The sequence below is a fragment of the Ixodes scapularis genome, unplaced genomic scaffold (genome assembly GCF_016920785.2).
Source record: "Ixodes scapularis isolate PalLabHiFi unplaced genomic scaffold, ASM1692078v2 PGA_scaffold4__175_contigs__length_147842914, whole genome shotgun sequence".
NCBI lineage: Eukaryota > Metazoa > Arthropoda > Arachnida > Ixodida > Ixodidae > Ixodes > Ixodes scapularis.
Genome location: NW_024609879.1, coordinates 122514236 through 122538346, shown reverse-complemented (window position 1 = coordinate 122538346; position 24111 = coordinate 122514236). Strand labels below are relative to the sequence as shown.

General features: G+C 48.8%; 1 protein-coding gene across 2 annotated transcripts in view; it reads right to left on the bottom strand.

Annotated features, from left to right (window-relative positions):
* Positions 1-24111, bottom strand: part of LOC8051674 (spondin-1) — a 167935-nt gene that overhangs the window by 7043 nt on the left and 136781 nt on the right. For both annotated transcript variants that reach the window (XM_029980891.4, XM_029980892.4), the window contains exons 9-14: positions 12414-12579; positions 9202-9388; positions 7997-8198; positions 6905-7078; positions 2993-3238; positions 72-288 (exon numbers count right to left, since the gene is read on the bottom strand). In XM_029980891.4, the coding sequence (XP_029836751.2) occupies positions 107-288; positions 2993-3238; positions 6905-7078; positions 7997-8198; positions 9202-9388; positions 12414-12579 (1157 nt within the window). In that variant the 3' untranslated portion in view covers positions 72-106. The remainder of the gene's footprint in view (positions 1-71; positions 289-2992; positions 3239-6904; positions 7079-7996; positions 8199-9201; positions 9389-12413; positions 12580-24111) is intronic.

Sequence of the window (24111 nt, the reverse complement as noted above, 5' to 3'; positions counted from 1 at the left end):
CCTCGTCAATATGTACTCTCACCCCTTTCCACACCATACGACTACAATTCAGAGCATGAACCGATAGTTACCGAGGCTACCGCGATGACGTGCGGATGAGCGCCACCTAGCGATGGTAATCGCAGGGCGGGAGGGTGCAGTAGCGTCGCTCGAAGGTGGCGTCGCACGTGGAGCCGCCGTTCTTGGGGTGCCGCTTGATGGTCCGGTGCCGCTCTTGAACGGCGCCCACCCCGCAGGTCTTCGAGCAGGGCCGCCACTCACTCCACGGGGTCAACATGCAGTCCACCGCTGGAACGGGGTGCAGCGTTAAAAGAATATATCTGTGCCTCACATGGCTTAAACACACACACACACACGCGCACACACACACACACACACACACACACACACACACACACACACAAAACTCAATTTGACACGTCCTCATCTTTATAGGCGATACAACGAGGCTGCCAAGATTTTGTATTTACTAGCTGTTCTTGGTCTCGTGTTAAATCATAGCGCAGCCGACGCGACGTGCCGAGCGGCCAATCCAGCAGGAAAGCGCAACGTCCCGGCTTTCGCCGCCTTTAGGCACTTGCTTAATTCAGTTTTATTGGTAGCTTATGGCTAGACGGTAGAGTCCGCTTTTCTGTTCGTGCTCGTCCATTTGACTGCAGAGATTGAGCAGTGTCTCCGTGCTTTTAGTTTGTGCGTATGCATTTGCGTATCTTCCTCTGACAGCGCTTCGAGGTAAGGCAAAACGAAGTATTGTAAGCGATGACATTGTGCCGAATAACTGAAAATGATTTCTTACGTTTTAAACGAATTCGAATTGTAATTACCAGCGATACATCTGAGAGGGAAAAGGCGTACAGAAGCATCAGTATACTATTTATGATTTCTGCATTGCATTTTGTAGTAGATCTCCTTCAAGGAGTTTTGAAGTTGTAGTGACGCCCTACAAGGTTGTAGTGGTTTACTACGACTTTGTTGTTATAGCAGAACCGAAGGTAAGAAATATATGATTTTTTAAGGCTCTCGTATTAGTATTGTTTGCACTTACGTTTGTTTCGGTCCTTTCTTCCTGATAGCATGTCAGATAAAGGCGCGTGCGTCAATAGCAATGAAATATGAGTTACAAGGTTGTTGCCGGACTGTACCTTTCCTGGAGTCTTTTGTTTCCACTGAGCAGCGTGTAAACAAGGATAATGACCAGGTTAGCTGATTGATTACATCACTCCTTGGAAAAAAATCTGATGGTAACCAATCAACAAGCGCCGGAAATCTTGAAATTTAGTCGATTGTTGAGTTAAAACAAGGCAGAAAGGTTCTTCGTGTGATACAGGCACGCAGCCATGGGGCCTGGCACCCCCCCCCCCCCCCCCCCCCCCCCCCGAAACAAAATCGTGGCTACGTGCCTGGTGTGATATGTTTATTATTCTATCGGTTAATGTCTTATTTTGTTCGTTCTTTTACGTGCGATAATTTAGGTAAAATGGTCTAAGTTTTTCTTACAAGTGATAATTTTTGGTGCCGTTGCCTAATTATATTTTTCAACCCCTCCTGTAATGGCCTTCGTGCGAAAACCCACATGCTGATGAATCAAGACTTACCAGCGATATTTATCTTCAAAGTCGTCCTATATTGCATGGATGGCAGTATTCAAGGGGCGATATTTTTAATAGAATCAGACGACATTAAACAGTCGTTTGGAAAGTGAAGACAATAGTTTCTTCTTTAATTTCCCCGCTAAATTTAGCTGGTAAATCGACGTCCCGTTACCTGACGCCACGAGAGGTCATGGCACCACGTGATACCATGACCGAAACCCTGACGCCACGGTGTCGAATGACCTGACGTCATATATGACAACCCATCGGTGAAGTCAGTTTCCCACGTTAAATTTTGGGGGCTAAATCGGTGTCATGGTGTCAAGTCACGGTATAACATGATGCCATGAGGTCACGTGACGTCGATAGGGAGTTTTCGCAGACCGCGTTTCCACCTCCGCTACGCCCTCCGCAACGAAGAAGCCGCGCTACTGCGCCTGCGCGCTGATGACCTTAACGGTAGAGTTCCGGGTATCGAAGTAGGTTGCCGAGAGCGTCGCAGGACGGCGAAAACGATCTGCGTAAACTCCCTAATATCTACGTTAAATTTAGCGGGAGAAATTGACGTCACGTGGTTTCTTGACGTGAGACCTCGGCATCTAGTCGTGGGGGTCACGTGATCTCTTACAGCACGTGACGTCTATTTCCCCGCTAATGTTAGCGGGCAAATGCAAACACAAACGGAACGACGAATAATTTACGAAAACAAGCGGGTTTCGTAAAAACACTGTTGCTTTATCCAAAAAACAAATTAAGCGATTAGCTTTCTTAGGATTTTCAGGCACTTTGAAGTATTTTTTGGGAGTTTACTTTCCTCGCAAAATTTAGCGGAGAAAATGACGTCACATGCCTTGATGTCACGTGACCTTTACAAAAATCCAGTTTCCTCGCTAGATTTGGCGGAAAAATCGACGTCCCGTGACCTCAACACCAATCCAGTTTGCCCGCTAGATTTAGTGGAGAAAACGACCTCACATGACTCCGTCACGTCATTTATACACAAATTCAGTTTCTCCGCGAAATTTAGCGGGGAAAGTGTCGTCACACGACGTCACGTGACCTATACGGAGAGCAAGTCGTCTGCTTCTTGCGCAGGAGTTGCGTTGACGTCAAAACGCCGATCTCTGATTGGCTGTGATCGAAAGGATAGTGGGTAGGCCTCAAAGCAAGCTGCCTTGAGGTCTACCCACTATTCTTTTTAATCAGCCAATAAGAGCTCGTCGTTCTGACGTCAGCACAACCCCTGCAAAAAAAAGCAGACCAACTTGCGCTCCGCATAGACAAATTGAGTTTCCCCGCTAGATTTGGCGGGAAAATTGATGTCTCATGATTTGGACACCGATCTTTCGCGGACCGCGCGTCAACCGCAAAGGCGTCCGCGATTTGCCGCGTATACTCACGGCAGGGCGGGTTCTCCTTGCACCTCCGCCGCTGGACCAGTTTTTTGGGACAGGGCTTTCCTCCGTTCTGCGGGTTGAGCTTGATCATGCGTCGGCGTTCCCTGCGCCCGTTGCCGCACGTCTTGGAGCACGGCCCCCACTGGGACCAGGGCGTGAGCACGCAGTCGATGACGGGGGACGTGGGCTCGTCGCTGGTGGTCGGCAGCCCGTTGTGTGGAGGCAGGCTCGTCAGCGTGCTCAGGGGCGCTGGCGGAACCGTCCACACACCAACGTCCCGGTTAGCCAACGGACTCGGCCGGTTGGCCCGATACTAATAGCATATCTAATCATGTTCTTGAGGACGCAGAGCTGAGGTGTACGAACGCGACTCAAAACTTCTGCCCCCCACTATCCCTTCGTTCCCTCTCCTTCAACAATCTAGAGTGATCGTGTTCTGCGTACTATGAGGGGGGGGGGGGGGGGGGGGGGGATTAAACGGTGGTAAGTTAGTTAGCCGAGAAACTTGACCAGCGCAGTATACCACCACCAGCCTGGGGTCTTTAATGTGCGTCAGACGGTGTTAATATACGACCGCAAGCCGGTACGATAGTCGTCCAGAATTGAAACGGGCAAGGGTGGAGATTTGACCCAGGACCCCTGGGTTCAATTATAATTAGGTACAGGAATTTATTCAACTATAATTACAATTATAATTAGGTACAGGAACACATGAGCAGCTCAAATACACCACCATGCACATAGGTCGAGGCGCTTCAGTCTGCATGCGTGCAGGCATGTGTATGCGTGCGTGCGTGTGTGTTTGTGTGTGTGCGTGTGCGTGCGCGTGTGTGCATACTTCGATCAGCTACAGCATGCATTACATTTGACTTTATCAAACTTTAAAGAGCGGCTTCATTTTTTTTATTTAGAAGCTGACAACTCATATGTTGCAGGAAAGTAAACAGATCTCCAAGTAACGAGCCTTTTAAGAAAACTAGTCTCTGCGCTTGCTTTTGCCGAAAGGGTCGGTTTTAGATTATTTAGACTACTAAAATGATTATGTTTGGGTTCCCGATCGCCCTACGATATTGTGCGAAGTTATTTCGGATAATTCACAATGAATTAAACATGAACGCACGACGAAGTTCCAACAACTATAGACTTCAGAAAGCGATAAAGTGTGCCTCCCATGTTTAGTGACAATGATAATCAAGATGTAATCACGAGTTAAAGTGACCGCGCATCAAAAATTCTCTAGGGTTTTAGTTGAAAACATGGGAGCTATTTCACGAAGTGTTTCAGACAACACTAGAATATATTTACACAATGTTTTTCCTTTAAGCGTCGCAGCGTGTTTCAAAATTCGATTAATCAAACATGGACAGAGGCACATTTAAAAACAAAAATACGCAAGTTCTTTTTTTTTTTTTTTTTCGCAGCACGCGGGGACAGCCAATTATGGCAAAGAACAAGACAAGCACAGTATGTGTCATAGGCCTTCTAGGTAAAAAGAGAAGGTCGTCTGAACGGCACCTCCTATCGAAGATTCGCTCTCATTTCTGACACACGCCGTGAGATGGCGCAGCATGACAGGAAATGCCGCCAAGCTCGCGACCGCACGTACGCGAGTTGCGCGAGTGAGCCCCCTCGCTTTGGCGTGCTCTGACCACCACTTACAAGCAGTATCTGACAGTTAGTCGGAGGGCGCAGTGCGCGAGGAAGACCCCTTTTTATTTCTGAACGCGGTGCACATGGTGCCGTTTGGGTAAAGCCTCCTCTATACCTACAAAGCTTGGCATTTCGACGACGAAGCCATAGACTGCCCTGTCGCAGATTTAGAGCTCGAGGATCTGGTAGCACAGAGCACTTCTCGGGGAACCTGGACGTCAGCGCGCAGCTTTTGCAGCGGCGAGAACCCGAAACGTGGTCTTCAAACCCGACGAGAAAAGAAGCGGTAGCGCGAAGAACGTGAGCAGCCCGAGCGGACATTCCATCGCTCGGGAGAAGTGTGTTTTGGCGTCTCGCCACAGCGGGGCGCCCGTCACGTGGCTCTCCTCTCATCCGTTGTCTGCCGCTCTACCTTTTCGATTTCGCCGGCCGCTTCTCGTGGCGATCTGCCAGACTTCGTCAGTGTAGAAGAGGCTATGGTGTGGGAGTACGTAGGCGTGCGGCGCTAAGGGCGTCGCGAGCAGCCTGCCTTGTTGTGAAGAACTCCGCTGGCACCAGAACATTTACCACGTCTTTCCATATATATGTATCGCCTGAACAAGTGTTCAAACAGGTGTAACATTCGAGTTACCTCCTTAGACATTTTAAGGATTGTGTAAAAAGGCCTGCGCGTGTAATCGCTTTGTAAATATATTGCAAACAAACACTGTTCTTGTTACCGAAAAAACAAACAAAAAAACTGGATAGATTAGTTGAGAAAGCATTTGGGTCTCAATCTCGAGATAGGAAATTCAAATTTTGCCTGGTACTTTTTCTCTTTTTATGGTTTCCTATCGACGTAACGCTTTTCGGTGTCGGTTTTTGGTTACAGCCGGCTGTTACAGTCAAACGTTAGAAAACTTCGTGAAACTCGGCTGATAAAACAGATTACGTGTTAAAACATCATGCTTGTTGTTCCTGAGCACATCGCACTTTTTTGTTTGGTCTAACCGTACTCCAAGCTTCGTCATTCGCCGGGATACTTCTATCGTTCACCGTGATTGGCTGTCTCCGTGTTTAGCGGGAAAATGAAAGCGCAGACGTTTTAGAGAGTGTGGTTTATATAAGACACGAAGGCCGGTATAGCACTTGCGGGCGCAAAAAACGTAATGGGAGAGGTGAAAGGCATAAAAAGCGACAGCTCGGCGACAGACCACAGACAAGGCCCTTTTCGACGTGCAGGGTGGTGTCTTTCATGGCGTAGCTTTGTCCCAGTGCCGAAGGCGACAGGATTCCTTGAGCTAAGTCTGCGACAAAGCGTGGCGTGGCAGAAGCAAATAAGCGAGTGAGCGGCACGCAAGCCACGCTGAAGCACTGAGCAATTGAGCAATTTCCTAAAAGCAAGCGTTACAACTTTAACAGTGAGCCGGCAAGAAAGCGTAGCATATAAAACGGAGTAAGCGTGAAGAATCGTATTTCAATTGTTTGGTGACTGTCACGGAACATCGAGCACAGCAGCAGAGAGATAGCATGCCAAAGTTCACTGACAGCTTTGTCGAAGATCTTGACGTCAGAAGACCAACTGACAGAATATTATCGAAATTAAGTGAAACTATAAAGTTTCCCCGAGAAATGCATGAAAAAGCGCTGTTCACAGTGGTTGCTGGAGTACTGCCGAGAAGGAACCACTTGTACTCTGTTTGCGCATAACTTGACATATTCGGCAAGAGCTACGGCACCGGCGAGCTAATTACAGCGTCAGAAGGAGACACGTGACGGTGGACCCTTGAGTGCACTTTTCTCTATAGAGATGTCACGCGCTTCGTTTTGTTGCTCTGATTGGCGTACGGGAGCCGTAACTTTCACACTTTGTCAAGTTATGCTGGAACGCACGTTTTGTTAAAAGGCTGGGATATGATTTTCTAGCAAAGATTAATAAAACGTTGACGGTTCTTTTTCAAGTTTATTCAAGGGACCCCGACGACTTTCGTGATTTGTTAAATTGTAATGTGCATATTTGACTGAGTGTTTTCCGTTAAAGTACGGTTAACTTTTAATTCATTTTTTGTGCGAAAAAAGTGTGCTACAACTTTCGAATCCAAAATACTTGAAAAAGGTGCTGTACGCGCGGGTCTAGGAGAGTCATACAAGGTTCAAAAGTTAAGCCACGAACCAGCAACGCAACAAGCTAAGCAACATTCCGTGGCTCCGACGCTGCTGCGCTAATAACCCCCAAGCTACCTAAGCAACGAACCCGACAAAGGACTGATGGGAGGGTGCTCTCACGTGATATTGTGACTTCGCACATCTTGTTGCATTCCGAATATCTCTCGAATCGGTTCCTGTTGCCGCGGCAACCGCCGTAGACGAACTGCAGGCACATGCGCTTGGTGGAGTCGTAGTACCAGCGAGGGAAGTAACCGCGACACGGGCCGATGTCCTTGGGCAGCAAGCAGATCTCTGGAAACGCAGACGGGAGTGAACGTCAAAGGTCACGTGACACATGTATAACGCGACATTCTTTATTGGGACGTGCTCTCCGAGTCTGTACTCGTATTATATCATTGGAAATATACTATTTACTCCGTCTTACAAGAGGAAAGTGAAATGTACAAGCGCGAACATATTGACTTCAACCATGTTTGCAGTACATGAAAGCGCCCACTTTGTAGGCACGTTGACAGGACCAAAACTACAAACTTGCATTTGCAGCTTGGACATCACTCGGAAGCAACTAGGGGTTTAGTCAACACTGACCGTGGTAAACTCCTAGCTTGACTCAGACTCCTCGCATGCCTTTCCAGTACTCGAGTAAGTTGTGCCCAGTTACTGGGCTGCGGTTGTACGTGCGAGTTATTATGCACGTTTGGAGCGTGAAAGTGAAAGTATGCAGGAGGAAATTGTTGGAATGGTTAGTCACTTTTAAGACGAAGGTTTATTACCAGCCCCAGACATTTTCTTTTATCGTTGGATTACATAGTCATAAAGAGATTGACAACTTTCTGACTACCGTAGCTCACGCATACGTTTAAATATATATACATATATTAATTTTTTCTTTCATGGTAACTAGTCATTTTCGGGAACGGTTTCTAATTTCCAATTGGGGAACAGACTTATGACCATTGTTCTCAGGGCCAATTCTAAGGCAATTTCTTTCGACGACTCGCATCACTGCAACCAACAACACGTGTAAAGTCTGCTCTGGAAGTCATGTCTTGTTCGAACTCAACTCTAGAGCACAAAGGTCGGAACTCTGTTGTACCAGACAGCTCTCGCAGTGCACCACTTACCGGCGTGGCCGAGGCACCGATCCAGGTATGTTGGTTTAAATATAGCCGGTGCTCTAGGAACGAATACCGAGTCCAATCTGCTCACCGTGGGCTTCCTGGCTGTCGACCTTGCAGTCGGCGTTCTCTGCCATGCAGGGTGCCTTCTGAATTTGCTCGACGTTGCACATTGCCATGGCAGCCGTCATAGCGTTGAGGTAGGCCCGCGTGCGGACCTTGATGCCCTTGCCGCATGTCGCCGTGCACGGGGACCACTCGGCCCACTGGGTCACCGCGCAGTTCGGATCGATCTGTTGGGAAGAAAGCACAGTAGTTAGTTAGATCGATACCACCTGCTAATTAAGATTGATGCTTTAGCTAGTTGCTGGAGCATGCTTTCAAATGGTGCAAACATCGCCCATGAAAGACTACCACGAAAGAAAGGAGCAGACACACAGCGCTGACTAAGTAAGTAATCGGTACATATACCATCAAACAAGATGAATTGACAAAACTATTCATAAGAGTTTGTTTATTCTGGTTATAAACAGGAAATAGCTGGTTTAAAAAGGGAGGACAGACATCTACCATAAAGGACCTTATGATATATCTAGGTTGGTTTTTGAGTAGAGTTTGTTCACTTGTCTAGAGAGTTAGAAACGTTAATTAAATGCCTTCTGCATCAAAGCAACCTGCATCTACAGCTTTCAAAGATTCCAAGAATAGAGCTTAGATTGCTTGAATTTGACCTCAATTTCTAATGCCTGGCGTGCATGCCCACATTCTGTTTCAGCTGATTTGAAGGATAAACAATCGACATGAGGAATAGCCACTGAGGACACGTTGGGCAGCTATTTCTGGTTGACGTTTTGGTGCATTTCAGCTACAAAGAACTTTCGTGGCTGCTTTGTTTGCGTTGTTCGCCCTTTCGTCAATAGGAAGAGTTTGGTCAGGGAACTCTGAATCCTTTAACATGAATCCGGTCAGGCTTATCTATGCGGAGCGTAAGTTCGTCTGCTTCTTGAACATCGGGTTTCAAGGATATCAGTACGCCAAAGTCTTATTGGCTGATTGAAGGAAAAAAACAACAGTGGGTAGACCTCAAGGCATCTAACCTTGAGGTCTACCCACAATTCTTTCAATCAAAACCAATCGGAGCTTGGTGTCGTTTCGATGCCACCGCGACCCCTGCACAAAAGCAGACGACTTGCTCTACGGATAGGTTCACTTAAACGCGCTAACGGCATTTTGTGAAGCCGCAACCGGTGCGCGCAAACATTCTTTGTTCCCTCCCTGGAGTGACGTCCTCCTTACCACTTCGGGCGCGTCCTTGCAGGTCATTACGGGCGCGACGCACATCTCCTTCTCCATGAGCTCGAGCGTGCAGCGCTTCCTCGCCATATGCTGCTTGTACTTGCGCTGTCGGATGCGCACGCCCTTGCCGCAGGTGACGCTGCAATCGCCCCACTCACTCCACGGCGTAGTCTCGCAGCTCACTCCACTGCGGCAGCGACAGGCGTACGTTGAAATGCCGCGTCGATTGGAACGGTGTGTGTAAGTGGCCCCGAGTCACTGACACTGACAAGCTAAGAAACGCAGGCGACTTCCGAGCATCTTATTACTGCTCTGCAGTCAGTGAGGAGGCGGCATTATCCTGCAGGGACGCCCAAGAACGAATCACAAGCAAGAAGCGTGTACATAATACGTCACGCTCTGCATTTCTCGGGTTCACCCTAATATACCGTGACGCGCCCGGAACAGAGATTGTAGGTAACACGACCAATGAGAAGCGCGACCATTATCACACGCTCCTGTGCCAATGAGGTCTCGTGGCTAGAAGGGCTGATGCCCCTTTACCACTATTCGCGACTCCAGCAAAAGGGACGGCACGTGGTGAAAAAACAGTGGACTGAACGGAACAGGTTCTTTCGCAACTGCTGCTCGTCCCTTTTGGCTTCCATGGTTACATGGTGTCGGCGGTTGGCGCAATGAAACGGTTGTCTCCGTGACTTTGTCGTTACTGTCCTATCAGTGTGTTTCCCAGGTCGCTCTGAACGCAATGTACGCTACCGCGTGAACCAGGTTCATCGGCACCGCAGTCCTTCCATCGCTTTCCCGAAGAAGGTCACACCTGTGGAAGCTCGGCTACCCCAACACATCGCCGCCGGTTTGAAACGCTGCGAGTAAAAATCGGGGCAAACCATTTTGGGGCAATATGCTTGCCTGTAGAAAGCCGAGCGTTGTGCGTTGAGCTGACACATGGCACGGCACGACCTGTCTAAGACCGCCATATTTGCCCGATGGTGGCGACTCCTACAGGTCGCTGGAGTCGCGAATATCCGTTCACGCCCTAACATGACAGTGCGCTGGGAGTCATGTGCTCGCCGGACCAGTCAACCGCCTATTTTTCACCAACTGATCCCGCGCACGGCACATGGGTATTCCTGAGAGTGAGGTCATGAGGTGAAAGAGCAACGAGCACGTAACTTCCGCCGCTCTGTCAGCTTAGGGGTGAACAGAGCACAGACCCTTCCAAAAATTGCCTTCTGCGTACTGCCACCTCAGAGAGCAGGACTGTGAAACGGGTTCCGCGCATGTCCAGGAGCTCGCTTCTGCGGAAAATCAGAGCCTGCACATACGTTCACAACCCGATGACTAAGCATTTTCGGCCCGCGAATGACGAGCGTGGGAAAGGTGTACAGCCAGCCGGCCACGGCCCGTGAAAGCGCACTCCGGCGATACATGATCGCGTGCCTCACTACGTTGTTCGGATTGGCCTGCAGGGCGCCGTAGCTTCCTCCGTACTGTCATGTTACATACGCCCACGGCGTCCTGGCCTACCCAGCATTTCTTGCTTCAGTCAATAAATGGCGCCACTAACCCAACCAGCATTGCAAGGTTGCCCATAAGACTCAATGTTTACCGTGGCCCGGCACCGCTCGCTCCTCTCATTGGTCGAACCGTTTTTGCAGGATGACGCGGAGTATTCGGGCTGACGGCTGCGCCCCGAAGCTCTAAATCGTCACCGACAACTCCAGAAACGCCGGGCGTGACGTAACTGCGTTCACGCTTCTTGGTCGAAATTGGTCCTTGAACGTCCGTACCGACTGACGCCCACAACCTGATATTGGCTTCGGATCGGATCATAAGATGTCTCGGCCCTCGCCACGCTCTGCGTGTCTTAAGCTGTCAGTGACTTAGTTGCCGAGAGGTTAATAAACTCGGGGCTTAATGTGTTCACGCGTTGCTACACGATTCGCTATTTGGCACTTTAATCGGCGAATACCGCTATCTCATTGGCTGAGGAGTGAGAATGAGATGCTTTGCCACACCCTGCGTTTCTTAGGCCTTCAGTAACTATGCGGAAGGCAAGTCGTCTGCTTCCTGCGCAGGAGTTGCGGTGACGTCAGAACGACGCCGAGCTCTGATTGGCTTCCATTGGAAGGATAGACATCCATACTAGACACCTTGACGTCTACCCACGATTTGTTTTCAATGAGCCAACAATAGTTCGGTGTTCTGACATCAACGCAACCCCTATGCAAGAAACAGACCAACTGGCACGCCGTACACTTCGTTTCATTCCGACATGCGGGGAAGGGGGGGCTTCAGCGCTATATTTTGAAAATGATGTTATGCCTACTTGACGGATCAGATTAAAATAGAAATTTGATATGCGTGATCCTGGAGGCCAAATGGAGGCTATCTAAGTGTGTTCTCCTTTTCCTCTCTCAAATACGAAACCGCTTTAGTTTCACTTAAGTTCAAACTTTGCCATGTCGACGAAACAGAGACAATGCGGAGAGCCCTTTGGTCAAACTTGATAAAGTCGTCGTACCTATAGACTCAGGATACGTATCATTGTCACGTGGTTTGGGCCACTGTTGGTCACGTGGTCGGTGAAACTGTGAGTCACGTGGTCAAATGGTTAGTGCCAGTATCGGCCATGTGATCACGCTGCTGGCACTCCTATGGGTTACGTGATCGCGTGGTTGCTGCGATTATCAAATCAAGCAGCGCCTACAGTGCATCGCCACGTACGGCGTTCACCCCTTCCTTCGTGCGCTCGATATCACTGACTAGACCAATCACGCGCAGTAAATGCGCCGCGATCCTGCGCTTTTTTTTTTCTCTTCGTGATTATTTTAGCCGGTGATAGCAAACCCGCAAGGATGGATGGATGGATGTTAATGGCTATACCCTTTGTAACGGGCGGTAGCTTGCGCCACCTAGCCTAAGTCTAAAAAGGACGACGAGCGCCGTTACAATACACGTTCGGCAGTGACATCAAAACTCCGAGCTCTGATTGGCTAGGATAGCGGGTAGATATCGATTCAAGACGCCGCTCGCCACTCTCCTTCCAAGCGGAGGCAATCAGACCTCGGCGTTCCGAAGTCACCGCAATCCCCTGCGCAAGAAGCACACGATCTTGCGCTCCGCGTAGCGCACGGGCTGCGGTCAAACTCGTACAAAATGTGCATAGCATGAGAAGCTTCCGGCGCACGAGCTGGCGATATTATACACACCCCGAGCAGTCAATCTCACAGACGTCCCTGTCGACGAGCTGAGTCTTGCAGTTGAACATGAACGCCTTGTCCCGCATCAGGAAGCTTCGGGTGCGAGTCCGGACGCCTTGGCCGCACGTCACGCTGCACGAGCCGAACTTGGACCACTCCGTCACAGCGCACTCGGCTGCGGGTTGACAGAGAACGCGAACGGGTTTAGGATAGTAGCGATTCCGGAAGGCCATTCATGCTCCAAGTCACGTGCAGCCCAAGAAACGTGTACGGAAGTGCGGCAGGCGTATACGGCAGCGCATTACAGCTGTAACGAAAGTGTAACATGCGTAACGGAAGTGTAACGGGTGAAAAAAACAATTTTCCCCGCTAAATTTGGCGTGTAAATTTCGTTTCGTTTGCTGAGCGTCCGTAAGACCTGCTGCACTCGTTGTACGCCTTTTATATGAATGACAGGCTGAGAAAAAGTACGCTAACTCCGCTCGCAGCTTCAAACAGGCCACGCATTCTGGGCTCCCGGAGTCCAAAGTTAACTCCCCAAATATTTTAAGATCCACATTTTTTCTTCTTCTGCAGGGTGCATTTTACGACGGCGGTTCTTTTGCTGTCGTCTAATCGCGACGGAATCCACTTAGCACTCCTCAAGAACTCGGATTAAAAAATATTACATTTTTGCTGAGCGTTCCGGTATTTTGGACAGATAGAACTGTTCATACCAACAAACTCCACTTGCTTTAAAAAAAAAAAGATAGGATAGAAATTTTTATGGCCTCGTAGTAGTGATTGAATACTTTTTTTTATATTTTAGAAGCCTATCTAAATACCCCAAACAGCACTCTCAGAATTTAAGGTTTCAGCACGGACGCGTCTCAGGCGACTTTTAGTGGATTTAGAAGTTGCTTACCCGATATGTTTTCCGTGGTTGCTAAGGAGAAAATAGAACAAAATTGTGCGTGGCAGAACAGTGTTGGTCATTCAACCAGTTACAAAGTTGACAACAGCATACGGACCAGAAATGTCGAATGCTATGCCTTGCCATACGTAAACTGTCGACTAAATATGATTTACGCCATACACATTTTTCTAACGTTAGTACTTCTAAAGGTATCTGACGTGATCGTAGAATTGACTGAAATCGCCTTCAACAGTCTTAAATATGGGAAGGTAAAGAAAAATGAGCGGAGTTTAGGTTAATGAAAACTTCACCTTATGATATTTGTAAGCATTCACAAAATACTGCAACGCAGTCGATTCAACATCACCTAGATTAATCAATGCCAATGTACGTATAGAAGTTTGACGTTAAACACAGGGGTCTCCTGCCCCCCCCCCCTGTGTTTCACGAGGGGGGATACCATGTGCAAGTGTCCCCCCCTCTAAAGACTGTACCGGCGCCCCCCCCCCCCCCCCCCTTTTCAGTATCGAAGGGTCGGAGAAGCACAACAAAGACGCGGTAAAAGCATGGAGGGACTAGAGCCTATCCCCATCGTCAAAGAATGGCTCATCACATTGAGTTGTCCACAGAACTTTCTCATAACAAGAATTACAGAGAAGATAAAGGCACGTTAGGGAACTTTCAGTATTTTAAAATCAGGAAAAAGAAAAGGAACGACACTAGTGTAATGTCCAAAAATAAGCTCTGCATTTATACGTCCATGTTTAACAGTCACGCATTCTAACACAAGATCACCAGCATCATTTTTACAACCTATTTATGGTTCTTTTTTTAAACAAAAGTTTACTTGCAGTTCTAGTCGCCTGTGTAAAAATTCCGCTGTTAAAGAATAGGACGGCTCTCGATTCCAGTAACAAAATGCGCGGATACAAAACTCTTACAAATCGTGACCCAGGTACAGACGTTGCGGAACCAGCGGCTTGCCGCACACAAAGGAACCACTATTCTTTTTTTTTTTTTTTTTTACTTTTCACATTTCGCGATAGGGATATTCACTAACAAACAAGAACTGCAAAAAATACTATAGAATTTCAATGAAAATGTCTTAAAAACACAAGGAGTCAGGCTTTGCCCAACTCACTAAAGCCAAAGTGTGTCTCGAGACTTTGAATAAAATAAGGTGCAGTTCAATGACCGATCGACCTACTTTTCGCGCACTCCCAGTTATATTTTAGTTTTGCAGTCTATCTTTTCGCAATTCAGAAAATATAAAAAGTGAGAAGGGCAGACAGCTCCAAAATGAGTGTACGAACGTGGAAACCCCAGCTTGAAAAAGCTAAGGAATTCACTCTCAGTAACTTAAAAGTCCTAAACCTAAAAATACAGCTTAGCTCTCGATATGCGCGTGGTGTGTTTCCTCTATTCCAGAGTTCAACAAAAAGCAATCTGTCAGGGACTTGCATTCTCCTGATTGAATTTAGTTGTACCAGGAAACATCCGTCGTTATTTAAAATCGGCATATATGTAAGATATCAGTTGAGGGCGGATTCTTTGACAAGCTGCATTTTTAAAGCGGGAGGTTGCTCATGAGGACTGGGACAAGAGTTGCCCGAATAATCACAGACGTCAGTGGTTACTATTTTCCTCTTCCCACTAGATGGACGGCCGTGATCAATATCCTGTATGCAAGAAATTTCCTAATATTCTTTGTCATTTTCTTGACAAATATCAGCCAGCTATGACATAATGAAAGGGGGTGTAGGTGGCGAGCTCCCAATCATGTGCACGGAATGTTACGTGTGAAGGAAAAGCCGAGGCTGGCAGTGACTGGGCGGTCTCCGACGCCCCCCTTCATGTGTGAGACTGTGTTATAGTCGGTTCTCTTGACGACCTGGTGTGAATTTGGTTAAGCAGAACTGCACTGTCCAGAAACGAACTCCCGACTCTCCTCTCCCCACCCAGCCCCCTCAACCTCTTCAGAAGGTGATCACCACCACACAAAGCCGTTTTTTTTTCTTTTCTTGTGAATCGTCCGTACAAATGGTTAATCACCGCGTTATTGTCCGTACAAATAAATGGTTAATAACCCGTTCCCAAGCCCGACTAGAAAAGACAGGCGCGCTCTTTTACGGCCCTCAAGTGAGGGGTTGTTTATGCATTCCACCGCAGCTCGATGTGGTGGCTGAGACCCTACCCTTCCTTTAGCGATTTGATTCCTTCTGAAGAGGTACCCCAGGCTCCTCTATTTTGGCCGCTTCGCTCCGGCCTACTTACAGGAAGAAGCGTGGTTCGTTCCCGTCTTCCCAAAAAGCGATTTTTTTCTTACTTTTTTTTTTGTGAACAAGGGTTTATTTTTTATTAAAGGACAACCAAACTTAACTTGCGCAGTGCGGTTCTTCTAGATGATTATTGTCGACGAGCGCGACCGAAAGCGTCGCTGTGGTCGGCCTTCCACGATTGGCCGAACGCTGACTTATGACGTCGGAAAGGGTATATCATCGACGGAAGTAAGAGGAATGAAAGAACTTTAATTTTGACGGTGTTGGAAGTGTTCCTTTGAGAGCGCAATGATTTCAAGCTTCCACCATGCTATTTACAAACACCATCGAACTTGTTGTGTGCAAGGTAATGACGTCACAAGGGGGAACCGTAGGAGGGCGCCACCATAAATTCTCGCCGCTAATAGTGCAGCGCGTGTGGCCGAGTGGTTACCGCGCTCGGCTGTCGCGAGGACGTACCAGGTTTGATTCCAGGGAGCGCAATGCTCTTTTATTTATCCTGTCAACTTGGCGTTCTTGTAAGTTCGAGAACGTTACCGTCTGATCGCGTTTCGAATGTTCTACATGCCGAAAGTTCTACACCCAAAATTCCAGAAACTCACGGGGCTAGAAAAGGTGCTCCACGTGGCGAACCGGAGTCAGTCTCGCCCCGTGCGTTTACACTAACTCCCTGTAATACCGAATTCGAGCGCAGCTCTTAAGGAGGTTGAGGGGAGTGTACGGGGGAAACGCCCGGGTCACGAGTGAGACCCACGCGTTGCATGATGGGACGTTTCCCATATTCCCACGCGCGGGACCCTCGTGACGTCGCTCGTGACGTCACGTGTGACGTCATTATGGGAAACGTCCCATAATGCAACGCGCGGGTCTCACTTATGAACCGCGCGTTGCATTATGGGGCGTTTCAGCGTAACCGCGCGGTGCATTATGGGACGTACATTTCGGCGTAACCGCGGGTTGCATTATGGGACGTTTCCCATAATGCACCGCGCGGGCGACGCTGACGCCGCTCAAGCTGGAAACGGGCGCCTAAGAGCTGCGCTCTAAAAGAAAGAAGTGGAGTGGTTGTGTGCCCCTATTCTGCTGGGGCAACAGTTGCGGCTTGAATCTGCAGTGCCCTGGCTACCAGCCGCTTCTGCGTGCTGGCCGCCTCGCACCTTAGTCCCGCTTCCCACTCCTGGACTCTGGGCTATATAAATATGAGAAATATGCCGTAAGTTGAGGGATGAAATGCGCACCGGAAAAATCTGAAATCTTAATTAGAAATCCCTACGAGAAGCTGGAGGATCACATTGAAATTGCGATCGCCGGGATGCGGGTCTCCATCGGAACCAGTCCTGGCACCTCTTTTCACAGCCAAGCCATGCAGTAAATGTCCGCCCGGTGCGTACCACAGAAAGGGCAGTCCGCCGTAGTGTAGCTCTCCGGGTACCACAGGTGAAGTTTGACTGGCGTCACGAACGTGTCTGTTTGAAGTCTTCGCCACACCCATTCTTCCTCCTTCATCAGTCTATTGACCGGGCCAGGAAATTCTATCCTGCCTAATCTTCTTGCCTCAAAAGCTTCGTCGTATGAGACTTCGGGATTGGGTCTACCTGGGGCCGGGTCGAGTCCCGCTAATGCGCGCCTTGGACCGTGGCCATTTGCCGCTTCTTTCCCTACCTACTCCATCCCTATTGAAAATCGCTCTGATGGGACTTCAGGATTTTTTTAAAGGGTTTGAAGGGACTTCAAGAATTTCTGAGATGTTTGACGGGGGCACCGATATTTCCTGGTGGGTTCACTGGCCCCGTCAGAGGCTCTCCTGAAATGTCTAAAGTGCCCTTTACAATGCCTTGAAGTGTCTAAAAGCCTGTCAAGAACTTTTCTAATGGGGTCGGGAAAACCTTCAGGCCTCTTGATATGTCTGTGGGCAACGGCCCAGGTGGAAAAAACACATTTCGCAGAATTAACGAACATAGCTGCTTATTGTACGCTACGGGGGAAAAAATAAGTATTTGGAGAATTCCGATCGTGTGTGTGTACGGTCAGATTTTTATTACTGCTCTTCTATCAAATACGAGTGGGCTCCTGGACCCGTCTGTCACTGCCCGGGTGTTCGGTCGCGAAAGAGGCCACTGAGGGCGACCGCCCCATGTGGAGAATTGACGAGCCGCGGGCCGAGTGGTGTTAGCCGAGCGGCGTTTTGAGGCGAACGCAATCCTGTCCGTTCGAAGCGAAATCCGTGCAACCATGTATATAAAAAAAAAAAAAAAAAAAAAAACAAGCCGAGAGCAGTGCGCGCTTTCCAGGAACAGGGACGCACGCGGGAGCGACTCGTTCCGGGAACCGGTCCCCCCACGGGGGACTGTCCCCAAAAAGCAATCGCCTCTCTCCGCCCGGCGATGGGGAGACGGTGCAGGGCTGCCAGGCCAGCGGTCGGGGGGAGGAGGGTGGTGTGTGCAAGCGGGGGAGGCCATAGCCATGTTCTCTCTGCTCGTGTGCGGTGCCGGTTATCCCACGAGCCGGGATGTTTGGAGCGGACAAATTTCCTCCAGGAAGCATGCATGGTTTTGATGGCTCGCCCCTTGGTCTGTTTTGATCCCTGCAGTTTCTTTCTTGGCACCGCAGGTGAACCATAGTTCGGCGCAGGTCGCCTTCAGCACCGCTCGAGCGCCATTGTGTTCAGCGCATTCAAGGAGATGGTGGCCGGTGTCGGCTTACTCGCTGCAAAGCCTGGCAGTCGGGGTTAGCGTCCCACCGCATGTTGTGCCTGCGCACCGGGATTGTGGCACTGTGGGTGTTCAGACGGTGGATGACGGCCGCTGTCCGGACTTGTTCCTTGCGCCTCTTCGTCCGTCCGACTTCAGACCAGCGAGCGAAAAATACGCCGAAGACGCCGGCGCGATGTCATCATGGACGAACCGTGACTGTGCTTGGGATTTCTCAGCGGCGGCGGGTGCTGCTTACGAGTTCGTGGTTTTCGCTAAGCGTGCTTACTGAGACTGTGTATGTGTCCGTGAGGTGCACCTGCTCGGTTTTATTAGCTGAACTACAGTACATCAGGAATATACCCAGCGGCATTGTGAGTACTTTGAAAGGTATTTTCTTTGTGATAAGGATGTCAGTTGTCCCTGTTTGATGTGATTCCTTTCGTCTACAGCTCCTTGCCCCGGGTTTGAACAAGCGTTGCTTTTTGAGTTATAATATGCATGTAAAACTAAAATGTCGGCAATAAATTTTCAATGTTTTGACCTGCATTTTTGTCTATGGTTCACAGTCATTTGGGCGCCTAAAGGGATGATGGGCTAAAACGTCTGACGGGTTGAAGGGCTGTGGGGCTAAAGGGTTTTTCTATGGGGTATCCTTGAAGGGTTTTTGTGTAGGGTATTTTTGAAGGGTTTTGAAGGCCTGTGAGGTCCCATAATCCTTCAAGGCTGACGGGCCCTTCAGAAATATTTTCAATAGGGATGTGTCCGGGTGCCCAAATTAAGTGCCCTCCCTCTACCTTGTTCAGGCTGCTTCGTATCACCAAGCTAATCGCCCCACGCTCAAAGTTTCTGCAAACCTTTTACGAGTTCGAAGTTACCGTTGCACGAAGATCGCATGTTACCGCCAACGCGACTGCTGCTTCCTCGACCTGCCCTGCTGTCTCCGCCCTTATCGACGCAATTCTTAAGATCTGTCCCTGCGCGTTGGCCACCGCACTCTTAGAAAAAAGGGTCAGTATAGTCCTCCCTAAAGGGAGGAACGCTCTTGACACATATGTTCCTTCAGAAAGGGAGAAACTTTCGTCCCTTAAGCAGGGGAGGAAAAGTTCCTCCGTCGACTGCATCTCATTATGGCGGCCACGAATCGAGCAAATCGAGCTCGGTAAGGCTTAACGAGAACACTAAGTCTATTGCACGAAGCGAGAGGAGCAGGAAATAAAAAAGTAACACGAGCTTTCCGCGAACTGTATTTATTTCCGAAGTTTCTTTACCCCTGCAGGTAAAGAAACTTACGTTTCGAAAGCATGCAGTCACTCAGTCTTCTCATCGTCAGCACTGCGATGTTCAACGGAGACAACCGGCACTCAGTTCGCGCACTTTATGTCCTACCTTTGCTATTCCTCGAGCCACAATTCCTTCGTCAACCGTAGCGTCAACCGCACATCACGGAGGAGTGAAAATCATTCGCCCGCAAAACCAAAAGCCGCTCTCAAAAAAAAGCAAATCCGAAGCAACCTTGGCAACCTCTTGGCTTATCTCAGCACGGTAACACGAAATTATGGCGTAGCCGCGTAGCGTAAAAGGATGTTAAATCGTTTGCCACCAGATGGCAGGGTCAAGCAGAGTAATCGCACGTAGCTAGGCTAGGTGGCGCTAGGTACCGCCCAATTCATGTTTTACAAAAAAAATATTTTTATTTTCTTACGCCACAATTGCGTTTCCTTTTCTTCGGAATCTCTAACACATGTAGGCACGTTGCGCACACTACAAACATCAGGTCAACATATATTGAACGCATACACAGGCATCGCACATACAAACATCAATACAACAGCACACTACCCCGATCACTACTAGCGAGCCCTGCGTTTCCGTCTTTTATAGTGGTCGTTTTGAACGTGCGGAATTTTTCGGTGACTCCCTAAGCAAAAAAAAATATTCCGAACATGTTCATTTTTTTTCCAGCAATGTCATACATCTGAGGCTATTCTTAATGGCTCAGGGGATGAATCTCTTATTAAAAAGAAGACGCTCAATCATGCCATAATTATTTGAAAGCCAATAAATCGAGCCGCTCCAATGTGGTTCCAAGCCATGAGTTTGTTTTCCCACATGGCCCTTCGTAGCCAGTATTTATATTGTAGTGTTCGTTTTTCTATTTGTGCTGTTCGCGCAAAGCTGCAATTGCCGTCTTGAATTAATCTCTGTAGAGCGGATATCCACTCAGCTGGAAGTGATGCTTCACGGGCACAGAAATCGCTTTTCGATCAACTTGAATGCAGTCAAAGCCGCGACTTCCGACAACTGTTAAGTGTACGGAGCTGCGCCGTTGCGAGCTCGAAAACTTCTAGCGCTCATCCCAGCGCGCCACTTAGAGGGCAGTTTCTACAGGAACCGTAATATATTTAAACAGTAAAATAAAGGATAGCGTTTTTTTTTTTTCGATTTTGCCTGTCTTTTTTTTTTATGCTAAACTTCCATTATAAATATACGTACTTTCCGTCATACTTTCGTAGTGTTGTCTTTTCCCCAGAGCGCAATCGCTCTCGGGGACCGACAGTCACATTGGCCACTGTACGATAGGAGCTTACCGTTCAGACCAGCGTTCCAACATGACTATCCACACGTCCATCGACTGCACCTAATCCCTCAAGTGGTTTTAAACGTTTTAAACTCTTTAATGTAAGAGTAAAGCTATACGCACTCCGGAGTGCGCTTTGCGCGGAAATGGCTATACGCACTCCTCCGAGAGATCATGCCGCTCGGGCCACCCTTTTCGAACGGCGCGTGAATCACTGGGGCGCTCGTTAACACAGCCCCCCGCCTGCGTTCACGCCGCTTCGCGGCGACAGTATCGGCTGCTAATTACAAAGCGTAACCAGTACACGCCGCTTCGCGGCGTCCAGCCGGCAATCCAAGCCCCGCTGTCCCCGATCGCACCTCCGGAAAGGGAGTCCGATACCATTTAGTTCTGCGAAGTTTCTCGACAACATTCGATTTTTTTTTTTTTATTATTTTATTGTTCATCGCAAAAAAGGAAATGTCGTAAATATCGCCAAATGTCTCGACAAAACAAAATGTTCGAGGAAAAAAAAAAAAAAAAGTAGGCCCACCGCGGATCGAACCCGCGTCTACGTGCGTATGAGGCGGACACCCTAACCCCTATGCCATGGCACCGCTTAGGAAACTCGTTGTGTCCACTCTTTTTATACGAGAAAAGCGGAGTGCGTATAGCCATTTCCGTCCGAAGCGCACTCCGGAGTGCGTATAGCTTTACTCTTAATGTAAAGCGGAATGTCATCCTGCGACACCCCGGCCCCTCCGATAACGGCCCGACCAGCGGCATCAATGCCCGACAGTTTACGTCATCTCATCTTGTTGTTACACCACTGATACGCGAACACACGGTCACATCGGCGATAATTCCAGTCTTCTGTTCACAACCCACAACACTGCCATCACGATGTCGCTGACACGAAGAAATACAGAACCACGTTGACGATGTTGCTGACACGCAGAAGAATCACGTTGAACGCCGGTTGGCACTCGGCACGGAAGGCACCCAGGCAGCCGGCAGGAAAACCTGCCTTCCTTGGACGCAGTTCCCGCGATTTCCATAACGTCGAAAACGTCGACACAGTTCCTCGTGGTTTCGCTGCTGTAGTTCCGCGTGTGTCCCGCAAATTGGAGACGGCCGTCTTACCCAGTGTATGTAGCACTGCTGGCACTGCTCCGGAACTTCGCTGTTTCTAGCGGCTTCGTTAGCTCATTTGATAAAATTAGTGCTAAAATCGTCAATGCAACCGAAATGTTCTGCACGTTTGGACTAGAAGACGGAATTACAGGCGGCCTTCGCTGCCGCTGAAGCTCAATCAACTCAACATTAATTTATTAAACAACGTGCGCGATGTGCTCGAAAAACGAAACCGAAAGAAGATGGGTCGGGAGGGCGAAAGCTTTCTCCGGTCTGCCTGGAGGAGGAAAACGTCTCGGAGAATAATAAGGACTTTAATTTTCCTTTCATCGGTCTGGGTTTGTTTATGTGTGTTTTGGTAAACAAAAATAAAAAAAAAAAACTTTACAAAAAAAAAAAAAAAAAAAAAAAACTTTGCTGGGGATCGAACCGTTGACCACTTGGTCAGTAGCGCGATGTTCTACCCCTGCGCCAACTGAACAAGGAGCAACTCGCCCTCCTCCTTTCATCTGAACTGCCGTTCCTCCCTTCTCTGGGCAACTTGTCCGCAACAAGGAGGAACAGTCGCTTTTGCTACCTTTCTCCTCCCTTTTTTCTTAGAGTGCGCTACTGCAGCCACCCCCTACGCCGAACCGGCCCCCTTCGCGTGAAACGTTCCTTTCCTGCTGTCCCATGTCTTGGTTAGTGCAGCTTCTCTGGCTTTCCTTGTACCCGCGTTCCTTTCATGCTGCATAGCGCGTGGGATTTTACTAACTACTATCTTTTGTCTGACTTCCAGCGGCAGATCCTGCTTTAAGTCCTCGATCCCGTGGAACCCGCCTGGTACCGCCATTCCGAGCTTCTCCATAAACCATGACCTGTTGGCCGTGGTCTTTAATTTTTTCAACTGAGATGCAATGGTGGATCTCGTGAGTTTCGTCGATCGTGTTGTGAACTCCGGGTTTATAAAGGAGCAGTTTGGTTGCTGTCCTCTCCGGAAGCCCAGCGCATTTGTATATGCCCTTCCGATCATCACATCAAGTTTCTGCCTCTCCGCCTCACTCAGGACGAGGTGGGGAGTCCCGCAGGAGATTCTAGAGATTATAAACGTCTGGACAAGCAGGATTGCCTCCTTCTCCTTTATGCCTTCCCTACGGTTCCTGATCCTTCTAAGTATCCCACACACTTACGTAGTCATAGTTTACAACTTATTGATCGTCGATTTGTTCCCTCTTCCTTGACCAATGAGCTCGCCCAGTATGCAAATCTCCCTTGGCTTGGGCACCCGCATCGCGCCGATCGCAATTTCAATGCGATCCTCCAGCTTCTCGTAGGGATTTCTAAGAGTTAAGAGTTCAGATTTTTTCGAAACTTTCGGCATATTTCTCAACTATTCGAGCTGCTTCTTGTATCCTTTCTTCAATCTCCACGTCACTGCCCGTCCTGCACCACAGGGTAACATCATCCGCGTAGATGGCGTGTTCCACTCCGCAAACCGCTCTCAGTGTTTCAGGTAGACCCCGCAGTGCCAGGTTAAATAGCAGCGGAGAGAGATCCGGTGCTTGCGGCGTCCCTTTCGATCTTAGTTTGTAGACCTTGGACGTCATGCTACTCAGCGTTAACGTAGCCGTTTGGTTCGTTCGGGAACTACGTATATACTCGAAGGTCCTCCGGCCACAGTTAATGTCGCTGAGTCCTTGACGCACGCTTTCGTGTAAGACATTATCAAATGCGCCTTTCAAATCAAGAGCCAGGATGCACTTAGTCTGACACTTCTTCGGGCTCCCTAATAGGTCCTTATAGATCCAAAGGAGAACATTCTGAGTCGACGTATTGGTCGGAACCCAAAGTGCGTGTTCGGCATTAAACTCTCCCAATCGAGATACTTCATTACCCTAGAATTTATCGCCCGCTGAAATGCCTTGATCATGTTAGCGCGATTGGTATAAGGTTTTCCATTCCCAGTTCTTTTTTGGGCTTCTGTAGCTCACGGGGCTCGCAGAGTTACAGAGAATATAAATGGAAGGACCCTATAAAGATCTTAAGTGAAGTTACGCTGCGGACGTTTCGTGCGCCAGGATCGTTACTGGGGAGTCCTCACGGCCCGGACAGACGCCGGCAACAAAAGGGTAGAGAACCAAACGAAGGATGGAAAACCAAACGAACACAC